The 27845-nt window shown below is 45.5% G+C and overlaps 1 protein-coding gene across 4 annotated transcripts; it reads right to left on the reverse strand.

The window, feature by feature from the left end:
- Window positions 1–11767: 11767 nt before the first annotated feature.
- CDK20 (cyclin dependent kinase 20) lies at window positions 11768–25849 on the reverse strand. Of its 4 annotated transcripts, none has more exons than XM_081894663.1 (9): window positions 25794–25849; window positions 23813–23895; window positions 23585–23698; window positions 20994–21182; window positions 20183–20304; window positions 19837–19899; window positions 17471–17594; window positions 17178–17333; window positions 11768–12416 (listed from the first exon to the last, which is right to left on the reverse strand). In XM_081894663.1, the coding sequence occupies exons 2-9, from the start codon at window positions 23885–23887 to the stop codon at window positions 12228–12230; spliced, it is 1032 nt and encodes a 343-aa protein (XP_081750789.1). In that variant the 5' UTR covers window positions 23888–23895; window positions 25794–25849; the 3' UTR covers window positions 11768–12227. The 4 variants fall into 4 exon arrangements, with proteins under 4 accessions (XP_081750789.1, XP_081750788.1, XP_081750787.1 ...); XM_081894662.1 differs by having other exon boundaries at window positions 25718–25804; XM_081894661.1 differs by lacking the exon at window positions 25794–25849 and adding an exon at window positions 25718–25736 and having other exon boundaries at window positions 23813–23953.
- Window positions 25850–27845: the final 1996 nt, after the last annotated feature.

Here is a 27845-nt window from a genome sequence, read left to right on the forward strand (position 1 = left end):
TTTGCTCTATAAGACTCACTTTTTCCCTCCTAAAAAGTAAGGGGAAATGTGTGTGCACCTTATGGAGCGAATGCAGGCTGTGCAGCTATCCCAGAAGCCAGAACAGGAAGAGGGATTGCTGCTTTCACTGCGCAGCGATCCCTCTTGTTTTGGCTTTTGAGATTCAGAATATTTTTTTCTTGTTTTCCTCCTCCAAAAACTAGGTGCTTCTTATGGTCTAATAGAGCGAAAAATATGGTAGTTGCTAGCATTGTCGTTCTGTGAGGTCCAACTTCCTCCCAGCTCTCTAGGGGTTAAAATTGCACAAGATGTGCAAGCATGCAGGCACAAGTCTGTAAATATAACCCACATGAAGAGAAAACACCAGTACAGGGTTTCCCATCCATCTGCCATCCCTTCGTCACCTGTCTGCCCTGACCCCCACCTAGTCAGAGCTGCCAGTCAATGACAATAAATGGTGTTAGATATTGTTTGAGCTGGAGCTGTTTGATAAGCCTGGCCATATTTGTGGCAAAGGTAATAATTTATTAACATCATTCAGGAGCCAATGTTGAGCAGGCTATGATTGCCAAGTAAAGGAGTCACCAGCCTTTGTTTTTCTTTCCTCCTTCCCACCCTGCAATAATGTTTTTTTCTCCTTCTTTGCACAGAATCTCTAAAAACTTGCAGTTCTGTTTGACGGAGGCCACATTTCCCCACACTGAAATACTGGGTTTCTTTGCCACTGCAGGAGTTGGAATGCGAAAGAGTACGTGTGTCTAGGCTAATGATGTTGCCTGATTATGTAGGCTAAATCACAAGAGACCCTCTTTTTCTGTCTCTTCTTTTTTTATATAAATATTTTTATTGGCAATTTCAACATAACAAATTATCAAACCATATAATTGTATACATTATGTTTCCCTTTTCCCCCCAACCCCCTTCAATCCCTCCCTCCCCCCACCAACCAGAGACTTCCCTCAGCTCCTCTCTCTGATTTCTCAGCACATATTATTCTCTGCATTTTATAAAATTATACATATCCTTATGTTATCTATATCTATCTATATCTATCTATCTATCTATCTATCTATCTATCTATCTATCTATCTATCTATCCATCTATCTATCTATCTATCATGTTATCAACCAGTAACTTTGTGTATGTTTATTCAAAACCTGCCAAGGAGTCCAGTTCATTTTGTTGTCTTTTTAGATAATTTGTAAAAAGCTCCCATTCTTCCTTAAAGTCACAGTTGTCCTTGTATCGCAGTTTGTATGTCAGTTTAGCCAGCTCTGAGCTGCTCACTGGAAGGACAGTTCGTGAAGCTGATGCTCCAATACTTTGGCCACCTCATGAGAAGAGAAGACTCCCTGGAACAGACCCTGATGTTGGGAAAGATGGAGGGCACAAGGAGAAGGGGATGACAGAGGACGGGATGGTTGGACAGTGTTCTCGAAGCTACAAACATGAGTTTGACCAAGCTGCGGGAGGCAGTGGAAGACAGGAGTGCCTAGCGTGCTCTGGTCCATGGGGTCACGAAGAGTCGGACACGACTAAATGACTAAACAACAATAACAACAAGTACATAGCCCATGTAATCCAGCTCTCTCTTCTCACAGTGGCCAGTCAGATTCCTGTGGGAAGCCTAAAAGTGCACCTGAGTGCAACATCACTCGCCTCACCTGGTATTCTGGTTTTCAGATGCACAGTGCCTCTGACAATGGGGGTGGAACACAGCCATCACGGCTAGTTGCCATTGACAGCCTTATCCCCTACAAATTTGCTTTGTCCTGTATCTTGTTTACCTTGTTTGCCTTCCTTATAATACTTTATACCACGTGAATGGTAATTCTCAAGATCAGGGATGGGGGAGTTCATTACAAGGGAGAGCTCTTTTGAATCCTGAAAGGGGAGGAGTGAAAGTATTAGTTACGGCATATTCTCAAGGCACACATTCAGTCTGGATTTGTTTATATTTGTGAGAATATAAAGTAGTACTGGGTTGTTGTTTTTTTAATGGAACCTATGAGCCAGTCCCCCTTCAATTGCTCAAACTGCGCATCATGCAACTTTTGGCGGCGCAAGGCTCTGGGTGGTGGAGACAGCAGTTCTGAGCTAGCAGAGCTGGACAGCTCTGATAAGGCCTTATCAGATGTCAGAGCTGACGGTTTGGGCTCGTGGGTGACGGGGCAGAGCTGGGAGGTAGAATGTCAAGTGGAAAATCCTTCAGGGTGTGTGTGTGTGAATGTGTGTGTTTGGCAGGCAGGCATGCATTTAAGCATGAGCTTGTTGTTTAGTCGTTTAGTCGTGTCCGCCTCTTCGTGACCCCATGGACCAGAGCACGCCAGGCATTCCTCTCTTCCACTGCCTCCCCCAGTTTGGTCAAACTCATGCTGGTAGCTTCGAGAACACTGTCCAACCATCTCGTCCTCTGTCATCCCCTTCTCCTTGTGCCCTCCATCTTTCCCAACATCAGGGTCTTTTCCAGGGAGTCTTCTCTTCTCATGAGGTGGCCAAAGTATTGGAGCCTCAGCTTCAGGATCTGTCCTTCCAGTGAGCACTCAGGGCTGATTTCCTTCAGAATGCATAAGTTTGATCTTCTTGCAGTCCATGGGACTCTCAAGAGTCTCCTCCAACACCATAATTCAAAAGCATCCATTCTTCGGCGATCAGCCTTCTTTATGGTTCAGCTCTCACTTCCATATATCACTACAGTACTGAGAAAACCATAGCTTTCACTATACAGTACGGACCTTTGTTGGCAAGGTGATGTCTGTGTGCAAAGAGCACTTGGGAAAAGCTTTGACCGCTAGTCAGGTATCTTGAAGAGGGATGGTGCTAGATCTCAGCCGAAAAACAGGCCAAGGATAAAATCCATCTGGGGGCAGCTGGCAACAAATCGGTCGAAAGGTAGATAGAGTCAGCTTCAAGCTTCCAGTCCTCACAGTTTAAGCTCCCTGCCCCATACCTGATAAACTCAGCACCGGGCAGGGGAGAGGCTGAATCTCTGTCTGGAGCCTGAGGCAGGCTAATAATAATAATAATAATAATAATAATAATAATAATAATAATTATTATTATTATTATTATTTATACCCCGCCCTTCCCGGTTCAAAAACCGGGCTCAGAGCAGGTAACAACAAACTTAAAACACTTAATTGTAAAAGCAGCATAAAATATATAGTATAAAAACATGAATAACAATAAAATTCAAAATTCAGAAATCAATTTAGGGGAAATAAGCATTAGATAATCCCCAGGGCTAGCGGCTGAATTGGTCCTACTTGGGCCAGCGAGGAGGCCAAGGGAGAATTAGCTGTGGGGTCTCAGAGTGGGTGATCTTCATAAAAAGGGGAGGGGGAGGGAAGAGAAGGGAAATAAAAGATCAGGCTGAATTCAAATTAAAGACCAGGCGGAATAGCTCTGTCTTACAGGTCCAACGGAAGGGGGTTAAATCCTGAAGGGCCCTAGTCTCATGGGACAGAGCATTCCACCAGGTCGGAGCCACCACTGAGAAGGCCCTGGCCCTGGTGGAGGATAGTCTGACTTCCTTAGGGCCCGGGACCTCTAAACTATGGTTATTCATGGACCTTAAGGTCCTCTGCAGGGCATACCAGGAGAGGCAGTCCCGTAAATATATGGCTTATTATTATTATTATTATTATTATTATTATTATTATTATTAAAATTTGTATACCAAATATCTCAGGGCAGTTCACAGCATAGAAATACAAAATAAAAAAAAGCACATAATAGAAACAAAAACAAAACAAACCCATGTCTTTTGCCCACCCCCCCCACCCAAAAATTGCATATCCTCCTGCTTGGTGAAGAGTTCTTGAGAACTCAAGAACCTGCTCAGTATTTTGTGATGTTCTGTTTGGTGCAACTGATGGTATTGCAGCTTTTTAGAAATCCCATTAAAGACCAAATGCAGGTTTAAGGTAAAGGGACCCCTGACCATTAGGTCCAGTTGTGGCCGACTCTGGGGTTGCAGTTTACAAACGCTTTTAAGACACCCAACATGTCCAGGTGCCAGAGCAGATACAGGACATCAGATACAGCCGGCACGGTGCTCTGCAGATGTTGCTGAACTCCAGATGCCACCATCCCTCTCCACTGGCCGTGCTGACTGGGGCTGATGGGAGTTGGGAGTTCAACAGCCCCTGGACAACACCATGTTGACTACCCCAATATATAGTATCCAACTTTCTCCTCCATTCCCATCCTTTTCCCTCCATTCCCATCCCTTTTTTATCTCCCCTGCTCCTTTTGTTCTGCACAAGCCCATGAACTGTCTGTTCCCTTGGCCTTCTTCTTCCACACTAGTTACCCTTCTCTGTCAACCCACTTCTGCCACCAAATTACTTCAAGATCTCCTTCAACAAAGCCTTGCCTGAAACACTCAAAAAGCCTTGCCAGGTAAGGAGCTACACATCTGTAGCTACAAATCTCTGCCCTCTGAGGAGGACTCCCATTTTAAATCCTTCACAACCATGATGGCTAGAAATTTAAGATTGTCTATTTTTTAAAGAAATGATGCCAGATGTTCCGTTGAGGTTGTTGAAATACAGAGCGGTGTGTGTGTGTGTGTGTGTGTGTGTGTGTGTGTGTGTAAGTCTATGTTCTGACAAACTTCTGTTCTTGCCCTTGAGTATAAAGCCAAACATTTCTGGCTTTGTGCTTGCTAGCAATGGGTAAAAACAAGTATGGGGTGTGTGTGCACTGAAGAGTCAGTTTTCCTCTGATGTAAAATTCAAGTGAAAGCGTCAGCCAGTTCTCTGAAGTGTTGTTATCTCCGGGGCCAGATAATGCAAAGAGTCTCCGCAAAGAGGAGGACGAGTGCATCTCAACACAACAAGTCTGATCACTGGCTTTGCTCCTCTGCTTGCTATGCTGACAGTCCTGGGTCCCTGGAAGTGCATGGCTTGGATAGAGCAGACTTAATTCACACTGCAGTATATTCTGAGGGGAAAAGAGACTGTCAGGATCCCAGCTTGACTGGCTCCCATCAGCCATAGTGCAAGTAGACATAAATAAAGACCGACGAAATGGTATCTTTTATCGGATCAGCCATTTGCTCAAAGATGTGACAAGTGCTTGGGCTTCTGTAATCATTTTATTTATTTGCCTGGCAACATCAGCGTGCATAGCACTTTGCAGTGAGGACAAAATCATAGGTCCCTGCCCTGAGGGGCTCACAGTTTAAAATCTGACACAGGGCAAACAACAAGGAGAAGGACATGGAGGTAGGAGAAGGCCGTAATCATTTCAGTGGCAATTGCCTCCAGACTGCCATGATTTGCTGGAGGGATCCCAGCGCGTACCAAAACTTTATTTTTTTGCAATTAAGGTGGATTAAAGTGCTCTGTTTCTCTTGTGCAACAAATCCACTTTTTAAAAAGCAACAGGCGCTTAGCAGTTTGGAAAGTAATAAGGAAAGGAACTGGAAAGTGTGGGATGAACAAATGATTATGGGGAATGGGTGTAGACAGGCCACAAGCAACTCCGGATGAACGCCCATTGTTGTGGCTGTTAGCCATGATGCCTATGCTTTGTCTTCATGGTTGGAGTCAGTAACTATTCAGAGTGAACATAGGTGACCTAGGGTTCCAAAAGCAATCCACACTTTGGACTTGCAGAAGAGAAAAGAGGGATTGGCATATACAGTGGTGCCTCGCAAGACGAAATTAATTCGTTCTGCGAGTTGTTTCGTCTTGCGAGTTGTTTCGTCTTGCGAAGCACTGATTCCCTGGGTATTAACGGTTTTAAGAAAAAGGAAACAAACTCGCAAGGCATTTTCGTCTTGCGAAGCAAGCCCATAGGGAAAACCGTCTTGCGAAGCAACTCAAAAAACGAAAAACCCTTTCGTCTTGCGCGTTTTTCGTCTTACAAGGCATTCGTCTTGCGAGGTACCACTGTACAGCAATTGCTTTTCTCCCAGAGACCAAGGCGGTTTGCTTCCCTTCTAAGCAATTGTTTTTCACAGTCAACATCTGATCCTAGAATCTCATGTGTTGGGAGGTACTGAAACGAAAAGCTATTTCACAATGCAATAAAAGCACACGCGAAATAAGTGCTCACACACATATAAAGAGTTTCTATGATTCTATGCATAAAAACTATTTCAAATCCAACATGCATACCAGCTAATAATAAATATTAATGCAGTTTCAACGTTTAATGCATCAGTGTCTCTTTTAAGATGCATGAACCAACCTTGATTCACTTTGGTAAAGTGCAGTTTGGGCCTTTAGAAGATAATTTGACCCAAGAAAGGTATCTGCCCTGGTCTGCCAAAGGAGATCTAGTGTGAGGCTCAGCTGGCCCCAAATGATTGTGATGTATATTTGTATTTTAATGCCTCTCTCCCTCCAGTGAGCTTATGGCAGCATACACGTCCTCCCCTCCTACCATCCATTTTATCCTCAACAACCCTTTGAGGTAGGCCAGGCTGAGAAGCAGGAGCTGGCCCCAGATCATTAACATCCATGAATGAACAAGGAGCCGAGCCTTGGTTTCCCTGGTTCAAAGCTGACACTCCCAGACCTTCCAAGTGTCCCTATTTTCCAGGGACAGTCCTTGATTAGAGAAGCCATTCCAGTTTCCGATTTAATCCTGGAATGTCCCACTTTTCCTTAGAATGTCCCTATTTTCATTGGATGAATGTTGGAGGGTATGGAGTTATCTGACCCCCAAACTGTCTGAAGGCAATCCTGTACAGAGAAGTTTTCTTAATGTTTTGTTGTGTTTTTATATATGTTGGAAGGCGCCCAGTATGGCTGGGGCAAGCCAGTTGGATTGGCTGGGTATAAATAGTAACATTATTATTCTGGAATGGGATGTCCCTATTTTTATCGGAGAGAACTTGGAGAGCATGCACTCTAACCACTGCACCACATTGCCTCTCTTGAATAGGGACATGCCATACGTTGACACAGTAAGGCACGTTCCCATGAGGACCAACAACGAAGTATAAGAAGCCAAAGTGAAGTGGGATCAGAACTGCTGCCTCACTGGCTCTTACATGGCCTTTACTGGAACTGATGTGGCCACAAACGTTTCACCAGTATCTTCCTCAGTCCTTTGTTATGACAAATATTTAATAAAACAGCTTTGTGGTCAGTTGTCTGCACATTGTCCATGACATCTGCACATTGTCCATGACATTGGCTTCACTTTCAGATGAAGAAGCCCCTTCCCCCCACGTAACTTTGAAGCCTTCAGTCTCATCGATCTCAACTAGACTTAACAGTGCAATCCTAGCCATGTTTACTCAGAACTAAAGGTAAAGGGACCCCTGACCATTAGGTCCAGTTATGAACAACTCTGGGGTTGCGGCGCTCATCTCATTTATTGGCCGAGGGAGCCGGCGTACAGCTTCCGGGTGATGTGGCCAGCAGAACTAAGCTGCTTCTGACGAACCAGAGCAGCACACAGAAACGCTGTTTACCTTCCCGCCAGAGTGGTACCTATTTATCTACTTGCACTTTGACGTGCTTTCGAACTGCTAGGTTGGCAGGAGCAGGGACCAAGCAACGGGAGCTCACCCAGTCACGGGGATTCGAACTGCTGACCTTCTGATTGGCAAGTCCTAGGCTCAGTGGTTTAACCCACTGCGCCACCCGCATCCCTCTACTCAGAAGTTTGTTTGTTTGTTTATAGATATGGAAAATCAATAATTTTTTTTGGGGGGGGGGGAGGATAAGCTTAGAACTCTCACGGCTTTGCAGCTACCCGAGAATTGTAAACAAGGACGGAGGTGGTGTGGGGACTCTGGGATAATCGTGACTAGTGGGTGGGTGTTCACAACCAGGCTGTGAGGCGAGGCAGGATGAATGGCTGCAGCGAGAAAGAGAAACCACCCAGGAATGGCTGGCCCTGCACCCTCTTGGCTCCCCCAGGCCCCACCCGTTGCGCTGGAAGCAAGCAGCTTGCCCATGATGCAGCAGCAGAGACAGGCAGAGATAAAGTTATCTGCAGAGGCCAGACAGGGCTGGTGGTGGAAGGGGCCGCGGGGCCTTGTCATATGCCTGAGTCTGCAAGGAAACCCCAGCCGGGAAGACTGTCAGCAAGGCCTTCCAGGCCATCGGAGCCACAGTTCTTGCCCATCCCCGCCTTTCGTTCAACTCGCCTTGCAGAAATAATACAGTGGTACCTCGGGTTAAGAACCTAATTCGTTCCGGAGGTCCGTTCTTAACCTGAAACTGTTCTTAACCTGAAGCAGCACTTTAGCTAATGGGGCCTCTGACCGCCGCTGCACAATTTCTGTTCTCATCCTGAAGCAAAGTTCTTAACCCGAGGTACTATTTCTGGGTTAGCGGAGTCTGTAACCTGAAGCGTCTGTAACCTGAAGGGTTTGTAACCCGAGGTACCACTGTAATAAGTAGCAGCAACAACCATAAGTGGAGCTTATCATTTTTAAAATGTTTCTTACTAGAATTTAATTTTTTACAATCTGGACTCCCTCCCTCCTATTTTTCTAACTTAAAGAGAAGCTAGTTTGCTGCGTGGCTGTGACTGTACTGCCTCAGTTAGGATTCCTGGTGGTTTCAAAAGAGGAGGACAAGTTTCTAGTCCTTGTGGCTGAGGAAAGAACTAGAAAGTCAGTTGCCACATTCTAGCAGTGTACCAGTGCCCACATCACAGAAGCACCAATGTGTTGGTGGAAATTTGGGTACACACACAGGCCGCCCTGCAGTTTTCTTATTACCTAGAAAACACATGCTTTGAATAAAATGCACAGTGCTTCTGTGCATATGGAGCCTCACATGTACCTCAGAGTCCCACAGAGGTCCTGACTGTAATCAGCACTCACTAAAGGCTTCAAGTCCAGACTTGGAAAGAGGTTCTAGTGAGCTCAGGGCATACTGAATTCTCAGGAAGCTGTTCACCGATTCAGACCACTGGATAGTGTCTACATATCAGTATTGTCTACAATACACTGACCAGAGGTTTCTGGGTGTCAGAACATAGCTGAGCTATAATAATAATATAATAATTTATTATTTATACCCCGGCCATCTGGCTGGGCTTCTCCAGCCACTCTGGGCAGCTTCTAACCAAGTTTTAAATTACAGCAATACATCAAACATTAAAAGCTTCCCTAAACAGGGCTGCCTTCAGATGTCTTCTAAAAGTTTGGTAGTTATTTTTCTCTTTGACATCTGGTGGGAGGGCGTTCCACAGGGCGGGTGCCACTACCAAGAAGGCCCTCTGCCTGGTTCCCTGTAACTTGGCTTCTCGTAGTGAGGGAACCACCAGAAGGCCCTGAGCACTGGACCTCAACGTCCGGGCTGAATGATGGGGGTGGAGACGCTCCTTCAGGTATCCTGGACTGAGGCCATTCAGGGCTTTCAAGGTCAGCACCAACACTTTGAATTGTGCTCGGAAACGTACTGGGAGCCAGTGTAGGTCTTTCAAGACTGGTGTTATATGGTCTCGGCGGCCGCTCCCAGTCACCAGTCTAGTTGCGACATTCTGGATTAGTTGTAGTTTCCGGGTCACCTTGAAAGGTAGCCCCACATAGAGTTCATTGCAGTAGTCCAAGTGAGAGATAACTAGAGCATGCTAGGTTTCAGACCAGAGTCTTTTGCTGGAGATGCCAGGATTTGAACCTGGGACCTTTGGGATGCAAATCATACATTCTGTCACTGAGCTACATTCTCCAACCCTGCAATTCTTTGCAGTTTCTGTCCTACATCCTTGCCTGTCTTTTTGTTGTTTCTCTATGTCTTATTTTGCAGTTAGGCACAACATTCAATTTGAGGCTATGTGGTCCTGGCATCTCAGATAAATTATTGCTACTTCCGTTGAATGAAGTTTGTTTCTGAAACATCAAATATGATTGACTTCTTAGATCACATCACCAAACCACATTCTTCTGTGCAACTTGCATAATTTGCCACCCAGTCAACGTGAAGACAGAAATTTTGAATTGCTGGGCTGTAAAAGGTTGGGTTTTCATCCCAGTGAAATTGGCAATGGACATCTCACCCCAAGGGGGAAAGGAGGGATCGGAGCCTCTGCAAGTGGAACTGAGAGAACAACAGGAAATTGTTTGAAAAAGCAGAAGGGAAGAACGATCAGCTCAAGGGGTGCTTTAAGGCAGGGAGAGGTGGTGAACTATTAACCAATTTCTGCAGGACTGCCTAGTGCCTGCAGGAATCTGGGATTCTTGCAGTGGTCAACAGGATGGGAGTTGGGATGGGGAAAAAACTTGGTTTGCTTCACTTTTAAAGGTGGACCTAACAAATTTGCACTTTCTGAAACTAGAAACAAATCAAAATTTGCACCTCTCTGGATTTTGCAATGCAGTTCTATAGCCAAGTAATATGTATAAAATTGCATAAACCAGAGGCAGTGAAAATAGCATGCAAGAACTCATATTATTAGGGGAAATGGTTTTGCAAAAACATGCAATTTCTCAAAACTGCAAACAAAAATGTGCAGCTGGAGAAATTCACACTGAAATGGTAGCGCATTTTCATGAGGACGTTTTAAATATAAACTCACAAACTGGATGTGGAAATGCGCAGAACTGAATTTAAGGTTGGGAAAATTAGAAACTAAGAGAAACTGAAATTGACAGATTTGTCCACACATGGGTTTTTAAGCAAGAGGGCAGTCTCTGGATTTCCCCACAAAGATTATGTTTTCGAACTATTAAAAGATCCTATATTTGAGCTTTTGCTTTAACACATTTAAAAAATCAAAACTACAGGAAAGGAGGAAAAGTGGGCCACTGAAGCCAGGCCACCCACACCTCTCTTTTAATGGGCCCAAGATGGTCCACTCAAAGGAAAGAAGAAGAAACCCAGGCCAGGGTGGGGGAAGATGGAATGAAAAACTATATTGCCAAGAGGGTGGAGTGGCAAATCTAATCAAAATGAACACAGAATCCAGGATTTATGTTGGGAAATCAAAGAGTTTTCTCTAGCAACTCTTTTGTATCACTTTGGGAGATGACACTTCACACCTGAGTACCTACTTAAGATCATTTAATGAAACAAAATAAAATAAAATAATTCCTTCCAGTAGCACCTTAGAGACCAACTAAGTTAGTTACTGGTATGAGCTTTCGTGTATCTGAAGAAGTGTGCATGCACACGAAAGCTCATACCAAGAACTAACTTAGTTGGTCTCGAAGGTGCTACTGGAAGGAATTATTTTATTTGTTTTGTTTTGTTTCAACTACGGCAGACCAACACGGCTACCTAACTGTAACAAGAATCATTTAATGACTCTGATTTCTTTCGCATGCTATAAAGCTAATGGTTGTGGCATCTGAATGGCTATTCTTGCTTTTTCTACAGTGGGGACCACCCAGTGGCGTAGCGTGGGGGGTGCAGGGGGGGGCGGCCACACCGGGCGCAACATCTGGGGGTTAGGGTTAGGGGGCGCAAATCCACGGGTTAGGGGGCGCAAATCCATGGGTTAGGGGGCGCAAATTACTTGCCTTGCCCCGGGTGCTGACAACCCACGCTACGCCACTGGGACCACCTACCCATCAATTCCTCTTGGCTTGTTCCATTCCCCTCTTATGGCTGGCCCCCACAAAACAATTGTTTCTGCATCAGCTCCGGAGTTTACACACGAGATCACATTCTAAACCATGCCAGGACTGAAAAGCCTTTTGAACAGGGCAAAGCAAACACCCAAAAGAGCCACTGGGATATTTTAATGGCAAACCTACAGCCCAGCAAGCCACACCCACCAGGTACCATATTCCTTAACAAAGCAAGTTCACCGTCTTTGATCCAAGAAAGAGACCAGGAATTTGGCTCACTGTTTTAACAAATCATTTAATTACAAAACGTTGCTATGGAGCTGCTACAAAAGAGCTTCACCACAGAAGCAGGGAGCTAAAAGCACCCGAAAGTCCTGGAAGGAAAGGTCCAAAGTGGTGGTTTTTAAGGAGAAGAGGCTGGCAAGGCCAACTTGTCTGGCAGCCCTTTGTGCCCAAGGTTTCCAACTCTGCTCCAGAGGAAAAAGGAATTGGTCCACTCCTTCCCTGAACGGGGCTCCTGTCTCTTTCACGGCAGCATCAAGGGAGATTTCAGGCAAGAGACGTTTCCCTTGTCCACATTGCCAGCTGCCCCTGCTCCAGTTCTGTCTTCTGCCACCCCGTTCCTGCCAGTTCAACAAAGTGGCTCAATCCTGCTTAAGATGAACTAGCTCTCCTGACCCAAGAGAGGGGCAGCAGAAACCCCGCTGCCCCACGAAGAGCAAAGAGATCCTCTTTTCATACGTCAACCACGTAAGGCGCCACAAGCTCCAGGTCCACCACCGACTCCTCCAGGGGCTGCTCCACATGGAAGTCGCGCTGGTGCTGGGGGCCCTGGTGGGCTTTTTTGCCCCCACGCTGAGGGATGGGCAGCTCCAGGTGGTGGGCCGGCAGCGGGGGAGTGAAGAAATAGGGGTGCAACAGCGCCTGGAGAAGGAAAGGAAGTACAGAATGGCTGGGCTGGATGTAGCCAGGGGCTGTGAGATTGCCATAAAACTTAGGGAACAAGCTGTGCTATCATAATGATTAAGGTTTTAAATGATAATTATAGGTTATATGTTAATGACTAAGTTTTAATTTGTATATTTTTTAACTGTAGCTATATCTGTACAGTGGTACCTCAGGTTACATACACTTCAGGTTACATACGCTTCAGGTTACAGACTCCGCTAACCTAGAAATAGGGCTTCAGGTTAAGAACTTTGCTTCAGGATGAGAACAGAAATCGTGCTCTGGCGGCGCGGCAGCAGCAGGAGGCCCTATTAGCTAAAGTGGTGCTTCAGGTTAAGAACAGTTTCAGGTTAAGAACGGACCTCCGGAACAAATTAAGTACTTAACCCAAGGTACTACTGTATTGTCCCTGTTATAACCTAATTGCAAATTCAAATGTATCCCTATTGTGTTTTATGACTTCCTTGATATTGTATGTGGGCTGGAACTGGTCTGTGACCGAAATAATAAATTCATTCATTCAGGGGTGCAACAGCTCTTGGAGAAGGAAGTACAGAATGGCTGGGCTGGATGAAGCCAAGGGCCAACTAGCCCACCAAGCAAATCCTCCACCAATAATCTAAGGAGTGGTAGTCTATCCCTCGCAGAGCTACAGTTCCCAGCACCCTTAATAAACTACGATTCCCAGGATCCCTTGTGGGGGAGCCATGTGCTTCAAGCATCTGGTGTGCCTGCAGCCCAGAAGCAGCCAGCAAAAAGAAGTCTCTGCCAGCTCACAGGCTTGAAGGTGATGGTTGGTTTCTCCACATTTGCTTTAACACAAGGTATTCAGAGGAAAACCAAGTTGTGCATGGAGGCTGAAGAAGGTCCTGTGCATGCAAACTGGGATCTCATCCATACCATACATTTAAAGCACATTTAACACACATTTAAAGACTTTCCTCAATGAACCCTGGGAACTGTCCTTTGTTAAGGGTGCTAGGAATTGCAGCTCAGTGAGGGGTAAGCTACCATTTCCAGGATTCTCTAGGACAGAGGTTTTCAACCAGTGTGCCATGGCCCCTTGGGTTGCCTTGAATGATGGTCAGGGGTGCCGTGGGCAACCCTGGCCTCTGTCCCTCTTTCCTTCCCTCTCTCCTCTGATGTCCTCTTGTTTCTCTGCCTCCCAAAGGCTTGCACAACTGTTTGTTGCAGCAGTCCTGGCTGCAAGCTCCCCAGGCGAATGGTGCCTCTGGGGCTGGCCCTGGGGTGCTGGTTGCCAGGAGCTGAGGTGGCCTTGGAGTAAGGAAGCAAGCGGACTAGGGAGCCTGGCCAGCCAGTCCACCAGCCCTTGCTGTTGGGAATGGAAAGACAGGTCAGTGGAAGAAGATTGGAAGAAATTTAAAGACTATTTACAGAGATATTGCAAAATTAATGAGTTTTAGAATAATGTTGGATTGGAACTAAGAGGTTTCTAGCTGTAATGGGTTAAAGGAATATGAAAAAATGGGTCTACATAAGTAAAAATTTAAGATTGTAATAATTTAAAAATAAGATTTGGGTAGCACAAAGAGGGAAAGAAATTGTTGAATTAATAATTCGATTTGGAATACAAAAAAGGGTGGTATGAGGAGGTCCGAGAAATAAGTAAATGAAAAATAATGTGATGGAAAGATTGATTGTTTTTAACAATTTTTATTTTGTATTTTTTCTTTTTTCTATTTTTTTTTTTGTAATGTGAAAACCTTAATAAAAATTTTATTTTTTAAAAAAGGGAATGGACAGGTCCCAGGCCCCAAAGGGGCAGTGTGAGAAGGCACGTCTCTTTGGGGCAGGGGCAGGTCAGAGACCAGGGACAGTAGCAGTGGCTGCTGCCCAGAGGACTCCCAAGGAGAGGGGAGAGGAGGCTGAGGGAACGCGCGACAAAGAAGGGTGTATATAAAATGGCGGGAGGCAGCAGGACTGCCAGAAGTTTTGTAAGGAGGATTGTGCGAAATATTGCAGAGAAGATTATGAAGAGAATTATTAGTTCAGGACAATTAAAAGTAATAAGGAAATTAAGAAATGTAGATTAAGTGATGAAGATTGAAAAATCTTCAGATGTGGTTGATGGAAGTCCAAAACTTTGTATAAGATAAAAAATATGTTATATGACTGTTGGGAATAAGTAAAAATTCATAAAAATATATTTTGAAAAAGGGTGAGAGGCTGCCCACTCTGCAGGGTGGGCTCCTGAGCCCCACAGGGGTGCCACAGAAAAAATGTACTGTATTTTTTGCTCTATAAGACTCACTTTTTCCCTCCTAAAAAGTAAGGGGAAATGTGTGTGTGTGTGTTATGGAGCGAATGCAGGCTGTGCAGCTATCCCAGAAGCCAGAACAGCAAGAGGGATCACTGCTTTCGCTGCGCAGCGACCCCTCTTGCTGTTCTGGCTTCTGAGATTCAGAATATTTTTTTTCTTGTTTTCCTCCTCCAAAAACTAGGTGCGTCTTGTGGTCTGGTGCGTCTTATGGAACAAAAAATACAGTAGTTGGTCAAAGGAGCCATGGACTCAAAAAGGTTGAAAACCTCTGCACATCCCCTTTTCTTCCTAATGGCTCAACAAATGAAACTGATTTGTAAAAATGTTACATAAAAAAAAGAATATGAGAGACATTGCACATACTTTTGTAAATCAATAAAATATTTAATAAAAATACATTTTAAAAAAAAACCTGAGCAATACACTTTTAAGTGTATTGTGTAGAAATGACCCCAGAACCTAGACTGTCTCTTCCCCTCCATTACCCACCCACCCCCCACACACATTTCTTCGTTATCTGAACTTCAATTACTAATTGCCATTCATGCATCTAAATAAACAGCCACATTCAAACAGAGTTGGGTGTCCTCTCACCCCCTCCCTCGGGGAACATGGGAAAGCCAGGCCCCATGAAAGGCCAATGGAAATGGACTGGGGTGCCCTCTGGTGTCAATTTGGAGCACAACAACTGCCCTTTCCATTGAGTGTTCCAAGAGGAGGAGGAGGAGTTTGGATTTGATATCCCGCCTTTCACTCAAAGTGGTTCACAATCTCCTTTCCCTTCCTCCCCCACAACAAACACTCTGTGAGGTGAGTGGGGCTGAGAGACTTTAAAGAAGTGTGACTGGCCCAAGGTCACCCAGCAGCTGCATGTGGAGGAGCGGAGACGCGAACCCGCTTCCCCAGATTACGAGACTACCGCTCTTAACCACTACACCACACTGGCTCTTTCCAAGCATGTGTTGATGTGAGATGCATCTCCCCAGGCCTAGAAAAGAACGCACGTACAGTGGTACCTCTGGTTGCAAACGGGATCCGTTCCAAAGGCCCGTTCGCAACATGAGCAAGAACGCAACCCGCGTCTGTGCGTGCACGGGTAGCAATTTGCCGCTTCTGCACATGCGCATGTCATTTTGCGCATATGTGCATGTGCAAGCGGAAAAAACCGGAAGTAACTTCCAGGTCGCTGCAGGATGCAACCTAAAAACACTCAACCTGAGGCAAACGTAACATGAGGTATGACTGTATTTAAAAGAGGTGTGCATTCATGGTGAAGGCCTCTTCCAGGACAGATGGAGAGCACATTCTAGAGGGGAATGGGGTCTCTTGGAACACAGAATTCCCCCACTTGGCCAGTTCTCCATGCTTCCCAAAGGGACAGAAGGAAGGAACCACGTGGCAGGGACAACCCAATGCCAGGACTACTCCAAGCACCAATTCTACAATCATCCATCTGTGAGATTCCTGCTAATCCCACAGCTGGTGACCTGCACAGACCTTGGAGGCTCACAGAGGTGTGCAGGTCTGACTTTGCTATTTATTAAACAGCATTCAACTGAAGTATGGTGACCAGCCATTACAGTGGTACCTCGGGTTAAGAACATAATTCATTCTGGAGGCCTGTTCTTAACCTGAAACTGTTCTTAACCTGAAGCACCACTTTAGCTAAAGGGGCCTCCTGCTGCTGCCGCGCCACCGGAGCCCGATTTCTGTTCTCATCCTGAAGCAAAGTTCTTAACCTGAGGTACTATTTCTGGGTTAGCGGAGTCTGTAATCTGAAGTGTATGTAACCTGAAGCTTATGTAACCTGAGGTACCACTGTACAGCGTGCACCCGGTACAGTGGACGCTTGGGTTGCGAACGTGATCCATGCGGGATGCACATTTGCAACCTGCGTGTTGCGATTCGGCACTTCTGCGCATGCGCAAAGCGCAATTTAGCACTTCTCCACATGCGTGACCGCTGAAACCCGGAAGTAACCTGGAATATACTCAGAGTCAAGAGTGGATTTCATGCTCTTTATTCAGCTCATAGTGGTGAGGAGGAATGGAAGTTCCCCCAGAGTGTCTGCTTTATATACATTATTTACACAATGGGCCCCACGTGATTGGCTAATTCCGGGATTCTCCTGTAGGCCAATCAGGTTGCGGATTCACTTCCACCTGGAGCTGGATTGGGTGGCTCCTGTGGACTAATCAGACTACTGCATTCTGGATCCTATTGTTCTAGGACCAATCAGACTGCTGCATTTTGGATCCTATTCAACTCAGTACATAACATAACCCATTTTGGTACTTCCGGGTTTCGGCGGTCCAGAACCTGAAAAAACGCAACCTGAAGCGGCTGTAATCCGAGGTATGACTGTCCTCACTTCCTACAACCCAACAAAATTCCTTGCCCTGTTCCCTGCTCTGGTACCTGCAAAGGCCAGCTAGGAACCTCCTTCCATCTCTTACCTGTGCTGCCTGAACACGCTGCTTGGAAGGATAGACCAGGAACTGTTTCAGGAGCTGCACGGCTTGTGGGGAGGCGTCGGGCACCACCTGCTCCAGAGGAATTGGCAGCTTCTCTTTGAAGGAAATCTTGTTGTAGTCGGGCAACTCTGTGATCTCCTGCTCCCAAACAGAAGTTGGGAAACGTGAGCTCTCAAGCTTCTCTGTTTTTAAACTCACCCCATTCATCCCAGAGACAAAAGGATGGGACGCTGACCCGCAACCCCTGGGGGCAATCCCATAACTACCAAACCTACCGGCCAGATCTTCTGGTTGGGGGTCCCAAGGACTCGGAGGACACAGCACAGCTGCTCAATATCGTTTTCTCCAGGGAAAAGTGGGGAGTTGTTGAGAAGTTCAGCAAAGATGCATCCCACAGCCCTGGTCAAAGGAGAGAGAGGGGGGGTAGAGAGAGAGTTTGGATTTGATATCCCGCCTTTCACTCCCTTTACGGAGTCTCAAAGCGGCTAACATTCTCCTTTCCCTTCCTCCCCCACAACAAACACTCTGTGAGGTGAGTGGGGCTGAGAGACTTCAAAGAAGTGTGACTGGCCCAAGGTCACCCAGCAGCTGCAGGTGGAGGAGCGGAGACGCGAACCCGGTTCCCCAGATTACGAGACTACCGCTCTTAACCACTACACCACACTGGAGAGAGAGGGTGGATGGCTGAAACAGGTCAAAAGAGAGGTGAAATGCATGAGGCTCAGAAACCAACCACATCCTTGTTTTGGGTTCTGCACTGCATATTCAAACTGGTGTGGAACTGGACAGTTTTGTACTGCTGAAAGGGTGTGAAGAAATTTTGGATTTCTAGCTGAGAGGCTTGATAGTTAAATAGGCACCAACCTGGCTTCGTTTTATAGTGTATATGTCTTCCACACACAGAGACACCCCAAGCAAATCCTATGAAAGGTTTATGTAACCTGCCTTTTTTATTTTGTAAACTCCTATGAAGCCTATTTGGGCACTAAGCAGTACATTAACAAGTATTAAATGTGTTCCTCATGCTCACAAAGCCACAGCTGACAACATTCCTTCTGCATGATGGCTAAACCAGTTGACCTCTGTAGTATATCATTGCCTGAGGCTCACCTTGGGCTCCAATATAACTTTTAATTTTAATAATAATATTTTATTTATACCCCGCCCATCTGGCTGGGTTTCGCCTGCCACTCTGGGCGGCTCCCAACAAAATATTAAAAAGACAATAAAACATCAAACATTAAAAACTTCCCTAAACAGGGCTGCCTTCAGATGTCTTCTAAAAGTCAGATAGTTGTTTATTTTATTGACGTCTGATGGGAGGGCGTTCCACAAGGCGGGCGCCACTACCGAGAAGGCCCTCTGCCTGGTTCCATGTAACCTCACAGTGAGGGAACCGCCAGAAGGCCCTTGGAGCTGGACCTCAGTGTCCAGGCAGAACAATGGGGGTGGAGACGCTCCTTCAGGTATACTGGGCTGAGGACTTTTATGTGTGCAGAAGCAACTCCAGGCTGATGCACTCTCTAGCCAGAAATCATATGTGCCCAGGAAATCTATGAGGTGTTTCAGCAGCAACAGACACCCCCATTATCTCACCCCTCACCCCCACATGCTGCACTATTACTGACTGCACACAGTGAATCTGTAACAGCTGCTTAGGAACTGCAGGACTTGTTCATTCACTACCGTTCAGGTCCACCAAGAGAAAGGTGGCCGGTCTGTCCTGCTGCCCTGAGGACTCCACCTGAGCCCTCCTCCTGCATGGAGTGGGATGAATTTCCCAGCCTTAGGAAGAGAGATCTGTAAGACAGCATGGGGATGGGAGGATTCTGCACAGCAGAGATGGGTGTTATGAGAATTATAAGGTCTAAGATATAAAATAAATGTACCAGGCAAACACATATAAACCACATGTCTGAATCAGTACAGGAAAAATCCTGAAAGCATTTTGTCTCTTCCAAATTGACCTCGAATATTTCTCTGCAAGGTCAAACGGAATGAGGAGCCTCCCCATTGTCTCTTTGCTCACAAATCCTGTCTCAAGGGCACATTTAAGATATGAATAGGGTGATCCTGTGACTGCATTCAGGAACTGAGTAGTTATCATAACAAAAGAGTGGCCAGGATGCCCAGGTAATCCAATCAGCAAACAAGATAAAAACAACACACTCATATTTCTGTTGTAGTCCGCCCCTTCTCTCATGTACGTATGATGTATTGGGGGGTGGTCTTGGGCTCCAGGGTGGGCAGTTCAAAAGTCTATATAAGGGTTTGCGCACATGGTTCGGGATGCCTCCTGCGTGTGAGGGGAGCACCCTGTTGCAACAGGATTAATAAAGATCAGGCTTACTAGCTGCTTTGCTTCTCAATATTCTCTGGTTTGCCTCTGTTATTTTCTCCTACCAATAGAGAACCTAAAAAAGGACTCTATATGGGCTCTTGGGTACCCCATAAGGGAAAAGGAGCAGTTTTTTTCTTATAAAAAAATGGAAAGCTGTGGTGAGCCTTCAGGCGTCCATTATCCTCAGCAGACAGCATGGCCACTGGTCAGAGATGATGGGACATGTAGTCCAACGACATCTGGAGGGCCACAGGTTCCCTATCCCTGCTTTGTAGCAAAGGACAGGGCAAATATACTCACCAGAGATCCACACCTTCGTCATATTTCCGAGCACCGTACAGGAGTTCGGGAGCCCGGTACCACCTAATACAGAAAGGTTAGGCGAGTCACATCTTTGAGGATATCAAAACTCATTCGCCTCTAGTGCTTCCCTGCTCCAGCTACCAGGCTCAACACTGCTCACTAATCTCGAGAGACAGTTCCTGGCAGCCATCAAACTCCACAGCATTCTCAATGCTAAGCCAGACTGCAAGTACCATGGAAGGAGAGCTGTTTCTTGTTGTGGTCATTCCAGCAGGAGCAAGGGGTTGGCTCTCCCTTCCCTGGCTTTATGCTCAGCCCAGACCCCCTGCCCATCCCGACTCACCTGGTGGCCACTTGGTGGCTATACAGTCTCTCCCCATCGCTGGTGAACACTCTGGCCAGGCCAAAATCAGCAATTTTCAGCTGACCCGTGGAGCTGATCAGCAAATTGGCCGGTTTCAGATCCTGAAAAGGACAGGGAGGAGTTCAGAAATACCTGCAGTTTTAAAAGGGAGAGCTGAGGGGTGAAGAGGAATACAGCGCAAACAGGTGAGAAAAGGTGAGAAGAGGCCAATTGGTGTCAAAGAAGGATAGAACTTTCTTTATGTATGCTATAACAGCAGCAAGAATACTCATTGCAAAGTATTGGAAGACACAGGATCTACCCACTCTGGAAGAATGGCAGATGAAGGTGATGGACTATATGGGATTGGCAGAAATGACTGGCAGAATCCGAGACCAGGGAGAAGAGTCGGCGGAAGAAGATTGGAAGAAATTCAAAGACTATTTACAGAAATATTGCAAAATCAATGAATGTTAGAATGATGTCGGATAGAAATTAAGTGGTTTCCAGCTGTAATGTTTTAAGAGAAAATGGAAAAAATGTTTAGAAGTAGGTTAAAGTTTATTGATAAGGATTTGCTGAACTAACAATTTGAATTGGAATACAAAAAAGGGAGGTATGAGGAGGTCTGGGAAGTAAGTTAAAGGAAAATAAGTTATGGAAAATTTGTGTGTTTTTAATTATTTTTATTTTTGAATTTTTTTTCTTTTTGATTTTTATTGTATTAATATTGAAAATTCTAATAAATATCTTTTTTTAAAAAAGAGAAAAGGTGAGAAGAAAGCAATCTGGTAGCCAGAGCAGGCCTCACCCGATGCATGATGGAGTTGGCGTGGCAGAAGTCCACCCCCTTGAGCAGCATCAGCATGTAGCCTTTGACTTGGGCCTCCGTGAGTGGCTGCTCGGAGTTGCGGATGACCTCTGACAAGTCGGACAGCATGTATTCGAAGACGAGCACAAAGCCTGTGCCGTGGGGGAAGAAATCCTTCAGCTTCACCACCTGGGGAGAGAGGGAGAAGGAATTGCCTTCCGACTCTTCAATGTGTAGTGGCCAAAAAGCCAAGAGACTAGAATGGGAAATCAAGTTGATGGGACTATGCCGAAATGGCAAAATTAACTGGGAAGCTCAGGAATCAAGAAGAAATTTTAAAAAGAATGGGAAATGTTTATAATGCATATAAAAAATCATTGTAAACGGGTCAAAACATTAGCAGGATTTTAAATACACTTAAAACAAAAAAAAATTCCTTCCAGTAGCACCTTATTTTTTTTTTTTTTCTATTCGTTTTTATTAAGTTTTTGATAACACAGAAAGATAAAAGCTTTTTTTACATCCAAGTACATATCGTAGCTCTTCCCTATTTGGACCTCCCTCAACTTTCCCGACAATCTTCCGCAATTTCTATCATATCTACACATTTCTTAATTTCAACATTACCATTAGGTCTTACAGTAATATCTTTATTTGTTCTCACGTAATGCTCCTCACTCTTTTACAAAGCTTCTTTTAGGCACACTAACGTTGTATGTTCCTCACATACTGTTTCCAAATAATCGGTAAATTTCCCCCAGTCCTCCAAAAATTTCTGATCTTTTTGATATCTTATTTTGCCTGTTAATTTGTCTAGTTCTACATAATCCGTAAGCTTTGCCCTCCACTCTTCCAAGGTCGGGACCTCTTTTCCCTTCCAATTCTGGGCCACCAGCACCCTTGCCGCCGTGGTGGCGTATTGGAAAAATTTACAGTCTTTCCTTGTTATAACTTTTCTTGTTATTCCTAATAGGAAAGTTTCGGGTTTCTTATCGAAGTTATATCTTAGTATTTTCTTCAGTTCGCTATATATTATCCCCCAAAACTCCCTTATTTTACTGCACTCCCACCACATATGCATGAATGTACCCTCCTTCTCTCCACACCTCCAGCATTTATTACTAATTTTGTACATTCTGGCTAATCTCACTGGCGTCAGATACCATCTGTACACCATCTTCATTAGGTTCTCTTTTAGGGAGACGCAAGCTGTAAATTTTATGTTTTCATTCCATATTTTATACCACTCGTCTATTTCTATATTATGTCCCAAGTCTCTGGCCCATTGGATCATCGTATCTTTCACCCCCTCATCCATCGTGTGCCAGTCTAACAGAATTTTATACATTTTTGAGATCACCTTGTGTTTGTTGTTCACTATTTCTGTTTGAAATTCCGAGTCTCTTTCTCTATATCCTTTTTCCTTTACATCCTTCTTAAACATTTCATTTATTTGTAGGTAATGTAGCCAATCGTAAACCTGTCCTTTTATTTGTTCGTAGGGTTTTATCCTCCATTTTCCCCCTTCCTTCACCACTAGTTCTCCATATGTCGCCCAATTGTCTGTCTTCCAGTAGCACCTTAAAGACCAACTAAGTTAGTTCTTGGTATGAGCTTTCGTGTGCATGCACACTTCTTCAGATACACTGAAACAGAAGTTACCAGACCCTTCTATATAGTGAGACGGTGGGGAGGGGTATTACTCAGAAGGGTGGTAGGAATGGAGGTCCGTTCTTAACCTGAAACTGTTCTTAACCTGAAGCACCACTTTAACTAATGGGCCTCCCACTGCCGCCACACCGCCAGAGCACAATTTCTGTTCTCATCCTGAAGCAAAGTTCTTAACCTGAAGCACTATTTCCAGGTTAGCGGAGTCTGTAACCTGAAGCGTATGTAACCTGAAGCGTATGTAACCCGAGGTACCACTGTACAGTGCGACAAATATTTTAAAATGCAAACTTGCTTTTAAAAAAACAGCAACTGGCAAACGAAAGCAGATTTGTCCAGTTGACACAATATCATTTGCATCCTACTGCAGTAGCATGGAATTCCAGATCCAAGGTTTAAGAAACTAGCAGCTTTGGCCAACTAACACAACTTATTTCTAAGGCTATCGTAACCCAAGCCACCTCCCTTCTTCTCTGCCTAAGGTAAACTGAGGTAGGTAAAGGTAAAGGGACCCCTGACCATTAGGTCCAGTCGTGGCCAACTCTGGGGTTGCGGCGCTCATCCCGCTTTATTGGCCGAGGGAGCCGGTGTACAGCTTCCTGGTCATGTGGCCAGCATGACTAAGCCACTTCAGGCGAATCAGAGCAGCGCACGGAAACGCCATTTACCGTATTTTTTGCACCATAACACTCACTTTTTTCCTCCTAGAAAGTAAGGGGAAATGTCTGTGCATGTTATGGAGGAAATGCCTACGGGTGGCATGCCTACGGATTTTCCTCCTCTAAAAACTACGTGCGTGTTATGGTCAGGTGCGTGGAGCGGTACCTATTTATCTACTTGCACTTTGACGTGCTTTCGAACTGCTAGGTTGGCAGGAAAACTGAGGTAAACACACACAAAATAAATTCAAACCGGCTACTCACGTGTTGATTTTCCTCAATCTCCTGGAGGGCTTTGATCTCCCGAAGTGCTTGATTGGGGATCCCATCCTCTAACTTGCGGAGAGCCACCTTCTTCAGGGCAACAGTCTCACCTGTCTGCAGTGAAAGAAACCCAAAAGCTCTCTACTCCCCTGCTTGACTCATTCTTCTCCCAGAGCTTGAGAAAAATACCAAGAGTCAATCCCTGGTGAAAGGTGAGACCCCACTTACTTCTATGTTCTTGGCTTTGAAAACGATCCCATGGGCTCCTTCTCCAATGCGGCCTAGGATGCTATATTGGTCCATGGTGGCCTCTATTTGTAGAAGAGGGATTTCAATCACAATGCAGGATTTAACTTCCTTCCGCAGGGCCTGTAAGACAGAGCAATTCCGCCTGGCTTTCAATTTGAACTTAGCCTCATCTTTGATTCCTCTTCCTTCCCTCCCCCTCCCCTTTTTATGAAAATTACCCGCTCTGGGATCTCACAGCTAATTCTCCCCTGGTCTCCTTGTTGGCCCAAATAGGACTAATTCAGCCAGCTGGCCCTGGTGATCATCTAATGTTTATTGGATGGATTTTCCCCCTAAATTGATTTTTGAATTCTGATTTTATTATTATTCACGTTTTATACTTTATTTTATGCTGTTTTTTGTTGCAACAATTGTTTTAAATTTGTTGTTAGCTGCCCTGAGCCCGGTTTTCTGAACTGGGAAGGGCGGGGTATAAATAAATTATTATTATTATTATTATTATTATTATTATTATTATTATTATTATTAATGCATACTCAGTAGTAAGTCTCAGCCTCAGATCGCTATAGCTGTGTCTATACATACATTTAATCCTATACTATACATTTAATGCAATAGCAGATCGTTGCAGGGCTACAGATTCCTTTAGGTATGCCCACACAATAAATTTAATCTGGTTCCAGATTGTCACACTAGTGCAGATATCTATAAATATGTCAAATTTAATTTACTTCCACAGGTCTCCAGCAAAAGTACTGAAATTGTATGAAGGCATGCACAAAAGAAATTGGAAACACTTCACAAAATTACAAGTCTATTTGCGGGAAGCCAAAACTTTCCAGGGAACTGTAGTTTCTCTTTGCAGAGCTACACCCAACACCCTTAAGAGGTCCATAAATTACCATATAGCATATATTCAACACAAAAAACAGTGACAATTTGTTGTTGACAAAGGACAGCTGGACATATAAAGGGCCCCATTACCTTCAGTAGCTTAGGGCCTCATCAAACCTAAATCCGGCCCTGACCCTGGCCATGGTTTTACAGACTTCTACCACACCCCTCCTGCTGCAGTCACCCCTTCTTCTCCCCCCCAAAAAAAATATTTTACTGAGGTTCATTAAAGATACATGTCAAGAAGTACAATTAACATGAAGGGAAAAAATATAAACTGAATAAAATGCAAACTATTAACTATCCAGGGTGTAGCTATGCAGCAGCAAGGAAAAAATAGGTAAATTGCACTGGAGAAATCCCTTCAATTAGCAAAGTATGGTGTGTATGATCAATAAAGCATTAATCTTTCTCAATCGACACCCACATCCCCCCCTCTTCTTTCAACGGAAAAGCCCCCCCTCTGCTTCAGCCCCACAACATCTCCAGAACTAACCCCACAAGTCCCAGTTACAGATAGGTTGGTCTGCCATAGTCAAAACAAAAAAAATTCCTTCCAGTAGCACCTTAAAGACCAACTAAGTTAGTTCTTGGTATGAGCTTTCGTGTGCATGCACACTTCTTCAGATAAGGAGAATCTGAAGAAGTATCTGAAGAAGTGTGCATGCACACGAAAGCTCATACCAAGAACTAACTTAGTTGGTCTTTAAGGTGCTACTGGAAGGAATTTTTTTGTTTTAACCCCACAAGGCAAGCCCTTATCCCTGCATGGGATGGGCTCCAACATTGGCAGATATATTTCCTGTCCTGGGTGGGGGCAGCCCTGCTTGCGGGAACACACCGGGAGGGAGGGGGTCGCTTCATGCAGTGGAGGATTCGCACTCAGCACTGGGCTGAGTCAGGGGGACCCCCAGGCACAGCCCCCAACCAGCCACCCCCATCCCTCATCCCCACCCAGCTTGGCTCCCTGCAAAACTCAGGAACCTGCGCCTGGGGGAGCTCAGCTGGGATACCCACAGGCACAGGTGCAGCATCCCCGCCAAGGACCCACTGCAAGCATCATCCCCTCCTCCTTTCCCATCATGCCCCTCTCCCTTCCACTTCACCCTCTGGGGCTCAGTCCCGGTGCTTCCCAAACGACAGCTCAGGTTCTCCGTTGCAGCCGGCAACCTCCTCCCTCTGCGGGGCGAAGGTAGTGGAAATATATAGTCTCACATTCAGCCCCCCCCCACTTTTTATAGAGGTGGGGGGCGGAATAGAAAGCTGGACGGGCATCGTGCCCCCCCACACCTATTTTTTCCGGGCGTTCCCACCCTCCAGGCTCCTTTGCTTATTTTATATACGATTTTTATTAAATTTTCTGCTTTACAATTTCAGATCAACGTTTTACCTACTCAAGATATCAGCGACTTCCCTTCTTCTCTTCCTATGCTTCATTTTGCATATATCTTATATCCCTGCATATTTAACAAAAACCGTACCAGTCAGTTTTTCATTATTACATCCATCAAAACTCATTTACACTGTTGAATTTATCTTAATGCTGCCGGTATTTTAATAATAATAGTAATAGTAATGTTTTATTTACACCCCACCCTCCCTGGCCAGAGCCAGGCTCAGGGTGGCTAACACCAGTAAAATTACAATAAAAACATAATGGGGGGGGAGGGGAAAAACCCAATTTAAAATACAGGTTAAAATACAATTTAAAATGCAGCCTCATTTTAATAGTAGCCCGTAGATCAAGGGGAGGGAACCATAAGGGTCAGACTGAGTCCAAACCAAAGGCCAGGCGGAACAGCTCTGTCTTGCAGGCCCTGCGGAAAGATGTCAAGTCCCGCAGGGCCCTAGTCTCTTGTGACAGAGCGTTTCACCAGATCGGGGCCAGTATTGAAAAGGCCCTGGCCCTAGTTGAGACCAATCTAACCACCTTGTGACCTGGGACCTCCAAAATGTTGTCATTTGTGGACCTTAAGGTCCTCTGTGGGGCATACCAGGAGGGGCGGTCCTATAGGTACGTTTTCAGCTGTACACAATTATTTTCCATATATGCACCTGTCGGGTTTCCGCCTGCCACCCGCATGTTAAAGGAGCGAAGGTGTCGTTTCCAGGCAGCGCCCCCCAACAATATTTCAAAAGTCTATATAGGGGCTTGTGCACCATTGTTTGGGGTTCTCCCCCCTCCTGTGTGTGGTGAGTGGGGACCCTGTTGAAACAGTTTATTTCCTTTAATAAAGATCAGGCTTACTAGCTGCTTTGCTTTCAATCTACTCTGCTTGGCCTCTGCTTTCTCTGGGACCCATTTGTTGTTGTTGTTGTTTAGTCATTTAGTCGTGTCCGCCTCTTCGTGACCCCCTGGACCAGAGCACAACAGGCACTCCTGTCTTCCACTGCCTCCCGCAGTTTGGTCAAACTCATGCTGGTAGCTTCGAGAACACTGTCCCACCATCTCGTCCTCTGTCGTCCCCTTCTCCTTGTGCCCTCCATCTTTCCCAGCATCAGGGTCTTTTCCAGGGAGTCTTCTCTTCTCATGAGGTGGCCAAAGTATTGGAGCCTCAGCTTCACGATCTGTTCTTCCAGTGAGCACTCAGGGCTGATTTCCTTCAGAATGGAGAGGTTTGATCTTCTTGCAGTCCATGGGACTCTCAAGAGTCTCCTCCAGCACCAGAATTCAAAAGCACCAATTCCTCGGCGATCAGCCTTCTTGATGGTCCAGCTCTCACTTCCATACATCACTGCTGGGAAAACCATAGCTTGAACTATACGGACCTTTGTTGGCAAGGTGATGTCTCTGCTTTTTAACTGCGGCCCATAGAGATCTCCTATACAGGCTCTAGGTACCCCATAAGGGAATTGGACCTATTTTTCTTACAACATTGGAACATGAAAGCCTCCCACGCCTTTCAGAGACAGCTCGGCAGGTAGACATTCGCCAGGTGCAGCATTATGGAGACCCTTCCAGCCAAGCGGTCTCTATTTAAAGATCTGCATTGCCTTCTCGCCGCCGGCTTCCGTCACTCTCACACAGGGGTGGCTAATCGGGAACCGGAAGTGATGGCTGCGCCAGGAACCACTCTACCTCTTTGGCCTGGATTCGGGAAGCGGCCGCGTCGCCTAG

Source organism: Podarcis melisellensis (assembly GCF_964234715.1).
Source record: "Podarcis melisellensis genome assembly, chromosome: 17".
Taxonomy (NCBI): domain Eukaryota; kingdom Metazoa; phylum Chordata; class Lepidosauria; order Squamata; family Lacertidae; genus Podarcis; species Podarcis melisellensis.